This window comes from Ochotona curzoniae, unplaced genomic scaffold (genome assembly GCF_017591425.1).
Source record: "Ochotona curzoniae isolate NIBS_2020 unplaced genomic scaffold, NIBS_Ocur_1.0 contig_2321, whole genome shotgun sequence".
Lineage (NCBI taxonomy): Eukaryota > Metazoa > Chordata > Mammalia > Lagomorpha > Ochotonidae > Ochotona > Ochotona curzoniae.
The window spans coordinates 12,587,441-12,604,910 of record NW_024465421.1 but is presented as its reverse complement, the minus strand read 5'-3'; the positions used below and the strand labels follow the sequence as shown (position 1 = coordinate 12,604,910).

General features: G+C 45.2%; 1 protein-coding gene across 1 annotated transcript in view; it reads left to right on the top strand.

Annotated features, from left to right (window-relative positions):
- Window positions 1–17,163, top strand: part of HS3ST2 (heparan sulfate-glucosamine 3-sulfotransferase 2) — an 82,738-nt gene extending 65,575 nt beyond the window's left edge. The window contains exon 2 of the mRNA XM_040973903.1: window positions 16,400–17,163. Coding sequence (XP_040829837.1) covers window positions 16,400–17,018 — 619 coding nt within the window. The 3' untranslated portion in view covers window positions 17,019–17,163. The remainder of the gene's footprint in view (window positions 1–16,399) is intronic.
- Window positions 17,164–17,470: the final 307 nt, after the last annotated feature.

Below are 17,470 nucleotides of genomic sequence, written 5' to 3'. Positions count from 1 at the left end.
AAAAAAAATTCATCTATGTATTAAATTTGCAGATATTTGATGGAGTAACACAGAAAGCGGGGAGAGCCAGAGCAATTCCCCATCCACTGGCTCCTCCAAAGGACCTTGGTGGTTGGGGATGGTCCTAGCCAAAACAAGAAACCAAGAATTCCATTGTGTGTCCCCTACGGGTGGCAAAGCCCTGGCACTTGGGCCGTCCTCTGCTGCTTTCCAGGCACATTGGCAGGGAGCTGAATTAGAAAGAGAGCAGCTGGGATGCCAACTGGTACACTGATATGGGATGCCAGCATAGCAAGCAACAGCTTAATTCACTGGGCCATGATGCCAGCTCATGAGAGCATATTTCCACGTACATGGATGAAGTTACACAATTTTTAAAGCTGTGTAAGATCGAAATGCTGTCTTTTCTGGATTTCATTGTTATTTAATGAATTTGAATGTTTTTCCAATTTCTTATCTTCTTTCAGGAATCAGGCCTTTTGTCTTAGTTTTCTGTTAGTGTGTTTTTCTTGTTGATTTATAAGAGCCTTATGAAAACATTAAATATTTGTATTATATATGGGACACAGTTTGTCTTTTGCATTTTCTTCCTTTTATGCTGATATTTCTATCTTCTGCATTCTTAAAACTTTTCTTTGGTCACATCTCAAGACTTTTGTTTTATTCTGATGATATCACAGTAACAAATTCCTTGTTTCATTATCAAGACTATACTCTGAAATTTTAGTACTTTAGATCACTTTTCTTTCTAATTTTATTTTTGATTGGAAAGTCAGATATACAGAGAGAAGGCGATACAGAGAGAAAGATCTATCCACTGGTTCACTACCCAAGTGGCTGCAACGGCAGGAGCTAAGCTGAACCAAAGCCAGGAGCCAGGAGCTTCTTCTGGGTCTCCAGTGTGGTTGCAGTGTCCCCAGGGTTTGAGCCATCCTCTACTGCTTTTCCAGGCCACAAACAGGGAATGCAATGGGAAGTGGAGCAGCTGGGATTTGAACCGGTGCCAGTATGAGATCCTGGAGGCAAGGATTTAACCATTAGGCTATCGAGCTGGACCCTAAATTACTTTTTAACATGAAATTATTTTATTCCTTATTATTTAGCATTGGAGTAGGTAGTGAATGAGAAAAACTAATTCCATTCTCTCCAAATGATTAGGTAACTATCTTAATAAAATCCAAATAACTCATAATTTCCAAATAGTTTGAAATGCCACCCTTATCATGTTTTCTTTTTCATGATTTTGCATTCTGTTCTATTAATCCACTTGCTTGTCCCTGAGCAAGAACCACACTGTTTGAATTACTGCAACTTTGTAATAAATTGAAACACATGCTATGGAGATGTCGTCTCACCCATTCTCGCTTCTCCCGAAACGCATGGGCTCTTTTCCTTAATTTATGAATCCCGTGGAAACTTTATTATGTAGAATTCCCTTTATAAACCCTTTTGATATTTGGCTTGGAATTTCCTTTGATTTGCACCTGAATTGATGTTTTTCTAGTGTTACAATCTCCCTTCATCTATTGCAGTTCTCATTGAGTTGTCCGTAAGTTCTAAAAAGAAAAAAAAACACTAAACATTGAGTGCATTAGTGAGCATCCTTGTCCTGCCTCCGTGAACTCACAGCCTGCAGATTACACGGGCAGCACGAGAGCCAAAATGCTTGAGTTGTTATGGTGACTTCACTATGTAGTACCTTTGGTTCTCAGAAAGATGGCTTCTCTGTGCCCACGGTCCTCAGGCAACTAATACGGTGATAAAAGCCAGGGGAATATCTACCTGGCGATATTGTGGTGAGGTTCAAATGAGACAACACATCTGAAGGCACGTAGGACTGTGCCCCCCACAAGGCTATCAGTAACTGTTAGCTGTTGGTGTTACTGCATCCTCCAGTGTGCTAGCTGTTGGTGTTACTGCATCCTCCAGTATGCTAGCTGTTGGTGTTACTGCATCCTCCAGTATGCTAGCTGTTGGTGTTACTGCATCCTCCAGTATGCTAGCTGTTGGTGTTACTGCATCCTCCAGTGTGCTAGCTGTTGGTGTTACTGCATCCTCCAGTATGCTAGCTGTTGGTGTTACTGCATCCTCCAGTGTGCTAGCGCCTGGGCAGAGACAGATGTTCCATTCCAGGCTAGAGCCTTCCTGCCTCTCAAGGTTATTTTTTTCATAATTAGTAATGGATGTCAAGTTTACTAAGTGCCTTTTCAGAATCAGTTAAAATGACCTTTTTTTTTTTTTTTTTGCTTTTGACCTATTTCTGCTCTGAATCATAATTTGGGATGCTGTGGAATGGCATCAATCTCCATTGGTGCTTGCAACTTTGCCTTTCATAATAGGTTCATTTTGGGGGGAGGTGGGTCTGCCATTTGTCAGTGGGGTGGGGGTCGATTCAGCTGCCTGCCAGCTTCCAACTCATGTCTGCCTGCCCCTACTTTTCTTAAAAAAAAAAAAAAAAGATTCACTGATTTGTTAAAACAAAAATCAGAGCTATGAAGGGAAAGGGAGAGAGAGATAGAGCTTCCATCCACTGGTTCACCCTCCAAGCAGCTGCATTGACTAAAGCTAAACCAGGAGCCAAGGCCCCAAACTAGAAGCTTCTTCCAGGTCTATCACAAGGGTAACACAAGTACTTGGACCATTCTCTGCTGCTTTTCCCAGGCCATGAACAGGAAGCTGGATTAGAAGTGTAGTGGTTGGGCTTGAATTGGCACTCACATGGAATGTTGGCACTGCAGGTGCAGAGTATCTGCGATGCCACAACGCTGGCCCCTCTCCTCCATGGATGTTCCCACTAGGGACCTCCAACACTGACTCTGCTCTTGCCCAGATATCGCATTCCCATCAAGGTCCCTGATACCTCCAGCTTCCAAAACTTTTGGAGGTTCTGTGTCAAGAACCTCTCTCTCACAGCCGCTCAAGTTTCTCCCTCCTCTCCCATGTTAGTCCAGTAGCCTGCAAAGTCCATGTCCCACCTTCCAAAAATATGCCTCTATGTGTTGTCTGCCACTGACTCATGAGCATTTCTCATTGATATTTTCACTTTACACTTTTCCACTTATGAGAAATCCAGAGGTGGTCCACGAAAGAGCAGATGTCCACGGAGGAATTTGATTTGTCCGGTACCAACTAGTGGGCCCTTTCTTCATGATTCCCTGGGTCTCATGTAATTCCCTTTGCCGTGAGTGCTACTTTCCCCAGAATTAATATTCTGACTCTGGCCTTCTTTAGAATACATTTTTCCTGATCTATCACAACTTTTGTGTTTCTTTCCTTGCATTCTTGGTGGCCTTATGAGCACAAAATATGACTAGGTTTGATTTTATCGTCCTTATTTATTTCGCTTCACCTTTTATTTGAAATCCAAAGAGAGAAAATATAGCATCCATCCTGTGGTTCACTCTCCAAATGAGTGCAGCAGCCAAGGCTGACCCTTGTGGAACAAAACCAGAGTCCAGAACTTGTTCTGACGTTCTCGTGTGGGCGGCGGGGACCTGCTGCCTTCCAGGTGCACATTGATAAGAAGCCACGGGCACAAACAGACCAGGACTGGAATGAGACACTCCGAGTATCAGATGATCCTCAATAAGGTTTGCTTTTGGGACAATAAATTCTTGCTGTTCTCATTTTTTTAAAAACTATCCTGTTTGAGTTATTGCCCATGATTTTTTTAAAAAAAATTTTAATTTATTTTTAATTTTTGATGATGATGACATAGTTGATCCAAGTGGGAAGGCTCAAGGGTTGGGAAAAGTGGATGTGATCATTGCTTCTCAATCTTCCGTTTCTCCTTCTTGTTTCGGGGGCGTGTGGAAGGCTAAGGGGAGAAGCCATACCCAGCCTCCCAACCGCACCAGAACCCAGGGATGGAGAATGACCAGGGTCCCAGTGTGGACACGCTCCGAGAGTTCTGCTCAGGTGGTTTCAATAATTTTGAAATGTTGCCAGTCTCGCCAATCCGAGCATGAGGGAGCCCATTCAATGTCCATTGGCTGACATAGTAGGCCTCAAAATCTCCATTCACCCAAATATTTGCTGTCATCATTTGGCTGGGGTAGTTGTTCTGTCCTCCTTCCTCTGGGATGGTACAGATGTCCCCTGAAGCACTCAGCGGGCTGCCCTACCCTCCACGTGCATCTGGGCCAGCTGCCCACTACTCCTTCTTTTCCACTGAGGAGGGCCGGTTCTCACAGGTGGGCCAAGGACCTGGTTATTTCCCATGACTTTAACAAATACGAGTGCAATCTTTTTTCTGAACTTCTGTCATCTTACTCTCAAAGTTTTGCAAGATTTTTCTCTGATTTTTTTCTATCATTTTTATTGCATAACCAGCATGTAGATTTTGTATTTTTCAGTATTTTTGAAAGTATATGCCTTGTTTTTAATTCTTCACCTTATATTCTCCTAACAGAGTGAATGAATACAGTCTCTTTGAGTATACCATGTGTGTACAGTGGTTCTCTCTTATCTGTTGGGGATATGTGGCAGGGCACTCCAAGGATTGCCTGAAATTACATAGTACTAAAGTCTTATCTATGTCCTGGTTTCTATACATAAGTCATTATGTGAAGTTTGATTTATGACTTAGGCATATTATATTAATAACAGTAACCCATAATAAAATAGGAAAAACTGTAACAAAATAGCCTAATAAAAAGTCCTTTAAGCTGTATGACTTGCTTCTATGATTTTTTTTCATGGAACACTTTTACATCAGAGTTGAGTACAAGTAATTGAAACCTCAGAAGTGAGACGAGGGGAAAGGGGAATGGCTGTACATTCATTGCTCCTCTTCCCTCCTTCTCTTCCTGTACGGACAGTTGCTCAGTTCATGGACATGAACTAGGGGTTTTGGGTTCCACTGATCAGTTTATTCATTCTATATCTCTTCAAACTCCTAATTTGGTTATTAGCCACTAAAGACAGTTCTGGTTGGGGCCAGTGCCCTACTGAACCCCAATTACCTGCGTCTCTGAGTTCTTTCACACTGTTACTCGGGCTGCTTTTATTTTCAAGGAACTTTGGGGAGCGCTAGAAGCAACGTTTTCCAACTGTTGCATTCTTAAAATGCTTTTCTTTCACCTTCATAGGCAAATTGGCTAAATGAGTATTGACAATCACAACTTTGTTTCTCCTGAAAAATTCTGCAAATGATCATTGATGTGTTTTTCTAGGATTCAGTTCTGCTTCGGAGCCCAGATGTCTTGAATGTGTAGAAAAATTGTTTGGTTTGCTTTCCTCATCCTGGGTACCTATAATACTCATAGCCCATCACGTATGGGTGGATGTTTGCAAGCATGGATTGGTGGATGGATGGATGGATGGATGGATAGGTGGGTGGATGGATAGATAAATGGATATATAGTTTTTATTTCATTAGGACTCAGCTATCCTTAATGTTTACCCACATTATGTTTCTGGAAATATCTTTTCAATTAAATCTCAGTCTACAGTTTAGTTCAATTTGTTTTGGATTTCTTCTTCAATAACAGCAGCAAAGTACACCCTGTCTGTAACCACTGTGCTTTCCATGTCTCCTCTCTCATCAGTTCTCTCGGTGGTTGGCGGGACCTGGACTGTGAAAACCCACGAGCAGGCTTGAGTTGGTTCTGCATCTTAGTTGTTCGGGTGGTGTGCAGGTGCACTCCGAGATACTTGGCAGGACTTTGCTCAGTTGTTCGGGTGGTGTGCAGGTGCACTCCGAGACACTTGGCAGGACTTTGCTCAGTTGTGCCCCACTTCTTAAATTCTACTTTTCATGTCACACTAGTGTGTTTTCATCTCAGGCCATGCTCACCCCTGACCTCCTCCAGGGTTCCCCTGGCTACATTTTCCCAGAGAGAGAGAGAGAGAGAAAGCAAGAACAACTGAGCAAGAACATTTTCCAGTTAATTCCCTGAATGGCTACAACAACCAGGACTGAGCCAGGAATTCCTTCCTAAGTCCCACCTAGGCAACAGAAGCCCAAGAACATGGCTATTATCTCCCTCCTTCACAGGTGCATTAGTAGGAAGCTAGTTTGTAAGTGGAGCACCCAGGACTCAAACCGGCACTCACATGTGATGCTGGCACTGCCACTAGCAGCCTAACCCACTGCATGCCCCCCAATATTGTTTTGTGCCAGAGGCTCCCAGAATTTAGCCACTGGAGGGCAATCTTTTTTTTTCTAGTATTACTGTTTGTGCTATTCTTCACAATATTTCTTTTAGATCAGTTCATGCTTTCTACCTTCATTATATATTTAAGTCTCATCCTGAGTGAGAAAATTTGCTAAATAAAGGTGATGCCCCACTTCTAGTTTTCTAAAATATGTTCAATGCACAACTGCAAAAACCACATTTCATCCATGAGTCACTTGTGTACCCCCCAGACCATCAGGGAAATGCTTTCCCATCCGGCAAATTCTTTCTAGAGCTCAGGCTGCTGCATTTCCTCAAGGAGCCTCAAGGTTTTGCTTCCTTCCCATCTTATAAGCAAAATCTGTGGTGGGTATGATTCATCCTCTGGTGCCTCCCTCCGATGAGGTGGCACCGTGACAAGCACTGAGATGCCACAGCCGGCGAGGCAGGCATCATCACTTCCTGAGGGTGTCGACAGACAAACGTGGGGAAGAAGTGAAAAAACAAACAAACAAACAGATCTGCAAGATGACTGCAAACTGTGCTTTGAGCTACGAGGGAAAGAAGCCATTGAGTCTAGTGAGTGACAGTTGGGAGCAGTGAGAGTCAAACTGACAGCTTAGAGAGGAGAAGGGCCAAGCATTCCGTGTGCAAAGGAGGGTGGAGTCCCAGAGATAGAAGAGAGAAGCGGGGAGCTTCCAGAGAGCCTGCTGGTTTACCTTGCTGAGATTGTTGAATGCCTTCCAAATTTAGCACGCAGAGCTGAAATCTTCTGTACTAAAGCACTAACCTGTTATGTATCCTCTAGGCAGCTCTTGGACCTGGCAGAAGCCTTGGTGACCTAGCAACAGTGCATTGTGGCTCTGGGCTTTTCCCTGCATGCCCAGCACCACTGCCCATTTCTCTGCTCGCCAACCCCACCAGTGCTTGGCATCATTGGGTTGAACATGTTCTGATGCAATGACAATGTTTTGGAGACAAAATGGAGAATACCTTCCTCCTCCCCAACGCACCCTCCGCACTCCTTCCCATCCCTGGTTTGTTTTCCCTAGGGAGTCCACAGGTACTGATGGAGGAGAGCAACCAGGTGCTCTCTCCAGCAGCTGCAGTTGGATCACCTCCCACTAGAGGGCACTGCTGTGCTGCCAGAAGAGGGGTAGGCTGGTGGAAGCGAGCCCAGCCAAATTTTTTAATACCGCTGGGAACTCTGGAGTGAGGTTGTCACGTTTGGTTTTAAACATAAATTCATTAACTCATCCAGGCATCGGTTGGAGAGACTGCAAGGGCCTGGGAAGCATTCAGAAGTGGTAGGAGCTGGCTCGGGAGCAGACGGCAGCAGCTGGAAGGAGTTCTGTGGACAATGCAGGAGGGCGTCTGATGGTGAAGGCAAACGTGTCCGGACGGGAGACTGGTTTCAGAAGCCCACTCCGTCCTCAGGCAGCCTAGTACTGGACAGGGTGCAAGACTTCCTAGGTTGGAGACAATCATGAGGATGTTCAGTTTGGAGGCTTTTTTCTTCCCTCAGTTTGATGTGAACTCTTCTGCTGATGGCGTCCAGAAAAGGCAGGGGTGGTCACTTGCAGAGAACCGGAAATGGTTGATGTGCAGGGTTGGCAGAGCCAGGTGTCCAAAGCAACAGGACCGAAATTGCTAGTTGTGTTGGCCATCCGCCACCTGCAGTGGAACTGACCTGCCAACTGGTTCATTTTGATGCAGCAAGTGTAAAGAACTAGAACGTGGGCTCTCCTGGGATGTGGGTGTTGCTGCGATAGTTGGTGAATGTGTGGGTGTCACTAACAGAGACAAGGAGATACGTGGTCATCCAAGGGAAAAATACAGGAAATGTAGAGGAGAGCAAGAAAGCCACGGAAAAGAAGGTATCCAGAGCAGCATCTGACACTGCAGTCAAGACACCACTTGGCTTACCCACAGTTCGTATCAGAGGGCCACAGGTTCTAGTCCCTGCTCCTGGTTCCAGCTTTCTGCACCCTGGGCAAGCAGTGGTGATGGATGACACCCAGGCATCCCAGTTCTGACCTGGTCCAGCCCTGGCTGTTGCGAGCATTTAGGGGAGCAAGTCAACAGGTGCAAGAACTCTTTCAGTCAGTCCTCTATCTTTCCCCGCAAACAACCCTTTGTTTCCCAAATAAGCAAAATAAAAAATAAAGAAGCAGGCACTGGGTCTGGCAGGAGCATGCAGGGGGTGCTGGGAAACGTAGTTCTTGCCTGGCAGTGCCCTTGCTGTAGGAAGAGCATTGCCCTGTGGAGAGGGGCAGGTGTGTTTTTGACAGGCGTCCCTCTGTCTCTCACACAAACATCCATTTCCAGAAGCAGAATTTACTGGGTGAATGAAATGTGTGGTTTTTTTTTTTTTGGATACTCATTTTATACCCTCCTACCAATATTGGAAACATATTGGTTCATCTTGCAAATAATAACTGTTACAATTTTCCAAACATAATTTTCCAACCCTACACATGAACAAATGAACAGTATTATTGTACCATGGCCTTTATTTGCATTTTGAAGTTTAACAAATATCAACTATCTTAACTCTTTTCCTATGGTCCATGTCCCTTTTCTCTACTAGCTGGTTCCCTGATGTGTGAGAATTCTTGGGGGGTAGGGGGGAGGGGACTACAAGTATTTCTGCAAAGTAAAGCATGAATTCTTCATTTTGGGTCTGTAGTGTACGGCTGCAAGTATTTTTTTTTTTGCAATTAGTCATTTTATTTTTATTTTTGGTATTTTTCCATCCCAGAGGCATCTTTTTTTACTTGGTCTAATTTTTCATTCTTTCCCTTCTTGATTTTCGTCTCATGCCTAGAAAGGCTGTTCTTGTGCCAAGATGAATTTTTTTTTTTTAATCCTCACGTTTTCTTCTGGTGCTAGAATCGCGCTGGAATCTGGCTTCCATAACTGTCACTTGGATCATTTGTTTCTCTGTGCCCTAGTTTCCTCAGCCCCAAACCAGGCACAGTGAAAGCGCCTGCTTGAAGGCGGTGCTGCAGGCAGAAGAGATGGTTCTCACACGGAGTTTATTATACGCAATCTTTGGTCTGCAGACACCGCACAGTGAATGCCAGCGATGAGCTGGTTTATGATCCACGACTATGGACTGTTGCCTACTAACTACCCCCTTTCTGTGGTGAGCAGGTGGTCAGATCCAAACTCAGGTCTCTTTGATTCTAAATCCTATGCACAGAATCAGCCATGGAAGGAGCAAGAAGATTTCAAAAGATCCCTGGAAAAATAAAATGAAAAGATAACTTTAAGGGAAAGTGTTCTGTTTAGCAGTCAGGACCCACGTGCCCGCCATCATCAAGTGCCTGGATTGGAGCCAGCCTTCTGACTCCAGCTTCCTGCTAATACACACCCTGGCAGGCAGCAGGTGGCGACAGCTCAGGAAGTCGGGTCCCTGCCATCCAAGGAGGGGCGCCAGGATTGAGTTCCAGGCTCACGGGCATGTGGAAAGAGGATCAGAAGAATGGAATCCGCCACTACCCTGCCCTTCTCTCTTCCTCTCAAATAAACAGAAAAATTTTTTTAAAAGTAGTTGTTTTGTGTGTGTGTATATGTGTGCAAAAAAATTGAAGCTCCACCCCCCAAACCAAGGAACCTTAAAAGCTCATGGCAAGCACATTATTATGAGAAAAGTGTGCAAGGCTTTTTCTTTTTGATACCAACATCTTATTAAGGAGTATTAATAGTTCCCTGGTTTCAGGCATGGGATCCTTCCTTTGTGGCCTCCACCTGTCACACAGCAAGACTTGAGATAAAGCTTGCTATACACAAGGTATTGCTTTATGAGGGCATCGGCAAGCCAATGGCCAGAAAAAGAAAAGGCAGGAAAACAGGGAAACAGGAAACAGGAAAACATCGCTGCCCCGTCCTCTCGCCTCTACACCAAGGACCCCGCAAGGTCCTGGAACGGCTGTAGGGGCTTAAGCCCCAGAGAAGGGAGACTTCCCCTATGTCCCATCAGCTTCTCGTTCACAGTCAGGGATGGAATCCAGCTGGTCAACTGGGGATAATGAGGCCAAGGGCTGATGGAGTTTAGGTGCCATCTGTTAATAAGAGTTATCTGGAAAGCATTCCCATGAACTAAGGACCTGGAGGAGTGATGGACAGCAGTCAGGCCCGGCCCCTCCCTCAAAAGAAAGAAGCTGCTAGGTGTCAGGGAAGCTGTGTTCAGGGGAGAAGCCTCACCTGGGGAGATGCATGTTACCTACTCAAGGTGTGGGTCTGCTTCTTGGTGAACAGAAAGCAAAACCTCCATAAAAAGTTGTTATCATTCAAAGTAGTTTGATTTGCAGGCACTAAGGAGACAATGGGGAATCATTTCCAAAGCGGTTGCTTGCTGCTCAAGCAAAGGGAAGTAGTTATGTTTCCCCTTAGGAAAAATAAATATGGAAGAGGGGAAGTCATTGTCATCACATTGGGTGGGCTTCTGCAAATGCATTTTTAGATAGATACCCCAGTACATACCACAAGTGCAGAATCTTCCAGAGTTTCCTGTCAGTAATCACTGTAGCTATGCCAGTTTGTGAGTACATAGGTAGGAAGATGGAGCTGGAAGCAGGGCCAGGTCTTGAACCCAAATACTCTAAGATAGGATGTGTCTTTTAACTGCTACTGCAAATGCCTGGATGATTCCAGCAAGCCATGTATGATGAGAACATTGTTGTAGACGATGTGTCCCTTTAACTATATACCCAAATGCCTGCCACCATCCAGGGAGCCCTACAGCAACAGTGCCCAGGCCTCAGGTCCACGGTGTCTGATTGAAGCGGTCTGACAGGAGACTGAGCCTTTTGCCTTCTCCAAAAGCCATGAAACAGTCCCAGCTCTCAGGCTGACCTCATTACCCCACTTTCCAGCCACACTGAACAGCTTTGGCCTGGGGACAGTGTGTGTATTGATGGCAAAACCGATTCAAGGATGCAAGGAGCCCCAAGTGGCACTTAGCTCTGACATGGGATCTTGGATCCATGGATTGTGCCAGGAATCGTGCTGGGTGGGCATCATGAATAGAGCCATGGCTGCAAATCACTGATAATAAAAAAAAACGATAATTAACTAAGCATTGCCACACAATGGGATGAGTAAGTTTGTGGAGATAAATGGTGAGCTTGCTGAGGTGGAATATCCAGTTTATAGGAAGTTGGACGCTCCAGGTTAGAACACAGAACTGATTTCTGTGGGAGCTATGAGTACAATTTCTGAGCCAAGAATTCCCATGTGGTTGTTAAAGGCTGGGGAAACCATGAGATCACCTAGTAGGCATGAATGAGAGAAGTAAGAAAGAGAGGGCTCCTTGGGAATCATGTGGATTCATTTAGTGAGAGTTGGGCACCTGAAAAGGGGATGAAGGGCTTTGGAGTGTAATCAGATCGGACAGGTTGTTGGCTTCCTTAAAAATGTTGCTGCAGACCTTTCTTTGTGCTATGGACTATGGTAGATGCTGGAGACAGAGCTACAAAGAAGACACAGCCTGCTGTGCCCTCAGGAAGCTTATCATTCAATGAGGATAATGCAGTTTAATGAGAAGGAGAGCCAGCAGATAGCACACAAGAGATTAGAATTCTTGGACTGCAAGCAACAGAAACCAACTTAAGATACCAGTACTGTATTGGAAGGTTGTGCAACAACACACAGAATCCACAGGAAGGCACAGGGACCGTGTCTAAGGAAGTCCACAACCCAAGAGTCATTTGATTCAGTGATGTAATTTCCTCCCTGGCTGTCCTGTCTTTGTAGGTGTTTGCCATTTGGTTTTGTACTTGATATGCCAGTGAGATAGGTGGAGCTTCACCTTGGGACACAGGGTGGGGGAATGCTGTGATGCTCTGGAGAGCACTAGACTTGATCAGAATTTTCCAAACTGACAGCAAAGAGAGAGGTTCATGGGTCCTCCTGACCAAAGTTACTAGCTCAAGAATAAAATAAATTCCAAAAATACTGCATCTTCTATTCCTCCTGGGGATATTTTTTTCATGTTATTATAGGATATTGCAAAAAAAAAAAAATCTGTTTAATGGCTAGTGAGTCAAAATTTCTTTCTCTTAGGGAGGAGTTTACCTCAACGTTTTAAAGTGTTGTCACATATATAAAGTTCAATCTCGTCATAAATCCTGACTCCTAATTCTAATACGCACCACAGTCATAACGCAATAGAGCCAGATTTCTATTAAAACCAAGTCAGAAGAATTCTACTCGGTTGTACTTATGATTGTTTGCTCATAATGATATCCTAGTAAGAATATTGACCTAGTCAATATTAACTAATGGATGGTATTAAAACTTTCAACCCACAACGGTCCATGTAGACCTTGTGCACTGGAAGCAAAATATTGGCTATATCAGTCAAGTTACACAGAGAATTTGAAGGTTCAAGGGACCAGTGGGAGGCTTTTTGGCAAAGGAGTTAGGGAAAGGGAAATGAGCACAGATGGGCAGGTGAGCCCCTCCTTGGCTTGGTATCTGAGACTTAGCAGGAGAGGTTCAGGATGGCACAAGGATCAGTTTCTAGAGAGAGGAGAGAAAGGTTGAGGAGTTGAGGTGTTCCAGCTCACACCTTTCTAGTATGAGTACTTGTGTGTCAAGGGTGGGTAGCAGGGGTAGGGTTGGGAGCATTGACCATGAAGAATGATGGGCGGGCCTGGGAAGAAAAAAATATGAAGATTAATGAGCAGTGCTGAGAGCTCAGCTAAAGCTAGAATTAATAAATATGTGAAGGAGTCCCTTGTTACGGTCAGCAATTTTCCCCACTGCTGGTTGACAACACAGGGACAGTTTAGAAAAGATGGGGGCCAGCATTGTGGTGTAGTGGTTTAAGGCACTTCTTGCAATGTTGTGAGAACCAGTTCAAGTCCCCGCTGCCCCTCTTCCAATCTGGCTAATGCCTGGGAAGGCAGCAAAAGATGGCCCAAATTGTTGGCCCCATGTGGAAGACCCATATGGCATTCGAGACTTCCGGCTTTGGTCTGGCCTAGCCCATTGTGGCCATTTGTGGAGTGATTTAATGGACGAAAGATTCCCTTTGCCGTTTCTCTGTTTCTCTGCCTTTCAAATAAATAAAATTAAAATCTAAAATAAAAATAATTATAAAATATGGAAGATTAGAATGATTCATTGTTACAGATTGGGAGAGCAAGTAGCACAACAAAGAAGGTGATGATGATGATGGAGGAGGAGAGAAGAAAACAGCAGCAGCTTCTATTAAATGATTGGTCCTTGGTCCCAGGGAAAGTTTGGAAGAAAGTACAGTCAAGTACACCCAGGGGGGTTGGAAGACACTTGTAGTGAATCTGAGGTGAGGTGAAGGTGTAAAGGAACTGGGCTGTAATCTGTCCTTTCCTAGGTCTGCCATTACAAATCTCCACAAACGAGGTATCTTAGAACCACATGGCTTGACACAGTCACAGTTCTGAAAGGCAGAAATATCTGAAACCAAGCGGCCCACAGCTCTGAGTAGGCCCTGTGTCTGTCTCCCAGTTTCCAGTGGCTTCTCAGCAGATTTAGGGTATCTTGGCCGGAGTGCTAATTCTGGCATGACACTCTGCCTCTGTCTTCAGGTCATCTCTTGCCTTCCGGGTCTCTTCTTCCCTTTAGTTGGATTGAAAGCTCACCCAAATCCAAGATGACCTCGCCCCTAAATCCGTAATCATATCTGCTAAGACTTGCCTTTTTCTAAAGAAAGTCATCATGGGCTCAAGTTCGACTTATCTATGTCATGGGCCAACACTCCACCCTCGGCATCGTCATAGTCAAGCTACACACAGGCTGGAGAAGTCATTCGAGCTGATTTCTAAAACAGCTGTTATTTCTACAAAACAAAGCGATTGCCCCCAAGGAAGATGTTCTTAATGTATCTGGGCAGATATCTCTTGCCAGCACATACGTCAATGGTTTACTTTGTGTTTTTGAATGTGTCACAAGCGCAGTCACATTTTCAAGTGGTGGAAAGGGTTATATAAGTGTTTCTCACTGATCCTTGTCTAGTTCTACACCCACCTCAATCTCCTGTTCAGAAGAAACTACATTGATTTCATTGATGATTTTTCAAACATATACATGGTTCATCTTGCCTTTTTGTTTGTTTAAAACTAATAAGTCAGGGTTTCTAATGGTATATGTGGTATCTCTTACTTTTTTTTCATTTAAAACTATTACAATCAGGGGTCGACATTTGGCACGGTGGCTAAGATGCAAGTTGGGGCACCTGTATCCCATATTGAATTGCCTGGGTTGGAATCCCAGTTCTACTTCCAATGCCCATTAACATGTACCCCGGAAGGCAGCTGTGATGTTTCCCAAGTATTGGGAAGCTACCATCCACATAGGAGGCCTGGACTGAGTCACAGGATTCTGATTTCAGCCTGCCCCAATGGGTTGGAAAAGCTCTCTCTGTGTGTGTGTGTGTGTGTGTGTGTGTGTGTGTGTAACTGCCATTCAAATAAAGTTGACAATTCAATGCTTAAAACTATTTAAGAAAAATAAAACAAATACAATCATCCCTCAGTATTCATGAATGAATGTATGGTTTCAGGATGCCCCACAGGCATAATAAAAATGGCACAGTGTTCACAGAAAATCTATACCGTCCTCTCACATAATTTCTGTTCTAGAGTCTGTTTATTTCCATTTGTTGGAAAGACAGAGAGAGAGATTTTGCTGAGAGGAGGTATTAGGAGCTGACCACTGTCCTGGCACAGGAAATAAAGAGTCTTGTCTATTGAAAAGTTAGTAATTAAACTGAGTTAAGCCATTCTGCTTTTGCAAAGCTTATTATGATGCAAGCACTGTAATGTATTAGATAAAGCCATGCTTAGAGCACCAGCATCCGTTATGAGCACCGGTTTGAGTCCCAATTACTCCACTTCTTCTGTCTTTCATTATTTTTTTAACACTGAAACTTTAAATTTAATGTTAAAGAAAATATAAAATTCTTCTCTTTTGTGTACAAGTATCTTATCCAGGTTACCCCAGTTCAGTTGGAGGGGTCTGGGATATGGATGTGGAAAAACTCAAGTATTTGACATCTGTATATGTATGAAGAAGTTGAGCTGGGCAATCTGACTACATGGAATCAACCATGAGTCACAACTGTTAGCTTAAAACCATCACCTGACCATGGACACACTAGATCAACTTGTCTTGGCTTCAACCGCTTAGAAATACAGAATTTTTAGAAAATGTTCCCAACAAGCTTGAGACACAGGAAGTGAGAGGATATACATCCGTAGCTATTTGTGGAGAGCAAAGCAGGAACTTGCACTTTGATGTTTGCTGGTGTATGTGCTCATGTACTGAGGGATTCAAGGGCTCACATATCTAGGGCTGCTTCACCTCTGACCCAGCTCCCTACTAATGCGTCTACGGAAACAGTGGAGGATGGCTCAGGTGCTTGAGGCCCCTATCCATGTGGGAGACCCAGAAAAGGCTGCTGGCTCCTGCCTTCAGCCTGGCCAAGCCTTGGCTCTTAGCACCATTTGGAGACTGAACCGGTGCAAGTACAATCTCTCCCTGCTCCGCCTTTCCTCTCTCTGTAACTCTGCCTTTCCTATAAAGAAATAAATCTTTTTTTTTGTTTGTTTGCTTACTTATTTTTTATTCATTTGAAAGAGAGAGGTTCCACCCCACTGATTTACTCCCCAAATGTCCACAACAGTCAGCACAGAGCTAAGCAGCAACCAGGAGCCAGGATCTCCCTCCATCTGGGTCTCCCAGGTATGTGACAGGTGCCTGAGCACTTGAGCCATCTTTGCTGCTTCCCCAGGCACATTAACAGGATGCTGGCTCACAAGCAGAGCAGCCAGGACTTAATTAGGTTCTCCCAAATGGGAAGCCAGGTGATAGCAGCATCAGTATCAGTGAGTAGCCCACTGCACCACAACACCAGTCTCTTCAAACTATTTTGAGTTGCTTTGGCGTTGATTGCTCCGATGCAGAACCCACAGATAAAAAAGGGCCAACTGGTGTTGGAAATCGTTCCCACAGATCCACACGCTGGCTGTTCCATGGGCTGACTTACGTGATCAGTGTTTAGGATGTCTGCCATCTTGAAGTAAACCTGGGAAACAATCTTTTCTTTTTAAGTAAAAAAAAAAAAAAAAAAAAAAAAATTAAAGCAGGTTCCTCACTCGGAGATCCCCCAACGAAGGGCTTCTGCACAAAAGGTGGAGAGAGATGGTGTCCCGTGCCCGAGGCCTGAGGTCTGACGGTTTGTTGCTTTTGCTTTCCCCTGTCTCCTCCTCTGCTCCCCTCACCACCTCCAGGAGCCTCATGCCCAGGACCCTGGATACACAAATCACCCTGGAAAAGACCCCCAGCTACTTCGTCACGCAAGAGGCCCCTCGCCGCATCTTCAACATGTCGCGACACACCAAGCTGATCGTGGTGGTACGGAACCCCGTGACCCGCGCCATCTCAGACTACACCCAGACGCTGTCCAAGAAGCCGGACATCCCCACCTTCGAGGGCCTCTCCTTCCGCAACCGCACGCTGGGGCTGGTGGACGTGTCGTGGAACGCCATCCGCATCGGCATGTACGCGCTGCACCTGCAGAGCTGGCTGCAGTACTTCCCGCTGGCACAGATCCACTTCGTCAGCGGCGAGCGGCTCATCACCGACCCAGCCGGCGAGATGGGGCGCGTCCAGGACTTCCTGGGCATTAAAAGATTCATCACGGACAAACACTTCTACTTCAACAAGACCAAAGGATTCCCTTGCCTGAAAAAAACAGAATCCAGCCTGCTGCCTCGTTGCCTGGGCAAATCCAAGGGGAGAACTCATGTACAGATTGACCCTGACGTTATAGACCAGCTCCGGGAATTTTATAGACCTTATAATATCAAATTTTATGAAACAGTCGGTCAGGACTTCAGGTGGGAGTGAGCTACCAACATACAAAGCCTCCTTTGCGGGTTTCGCTCTCAGAGCTTCCTCTCCTTGTTCCCGCCACGCCCAGGCTCCGTCTCCCTTTCCCAATTCGAATTCCATCATCCTGGAACTCAGACGCCCAGTGAAGGCCAAAAGACCACGGGATCCCCACCACCAGCTCCCGGCAGTCTCTCTGGGCAAAGCTTAGATATGCTTCTGGCCTGACCCGGAAGTTCCAGAATCTTCTTCCTGTCTGGGCCCTCCGAGGCCTCGGCAGAGGGAATTGCGTTAAGAGTGGGTCTCCCACAGTGACAGGAATTCTCCATGGTGACCGTGCTGTGGCTGTGAACAGAGCGGTCTGTCCCTGTCCCTGTCCACCCAGCAGGCGGATTGCCGATTCCAAGCAGCGCATCCCTTCCCTCTGAGCTTAATCCTCCTTCCCCGCCTCCAAGGGTCACCCTGGGTGG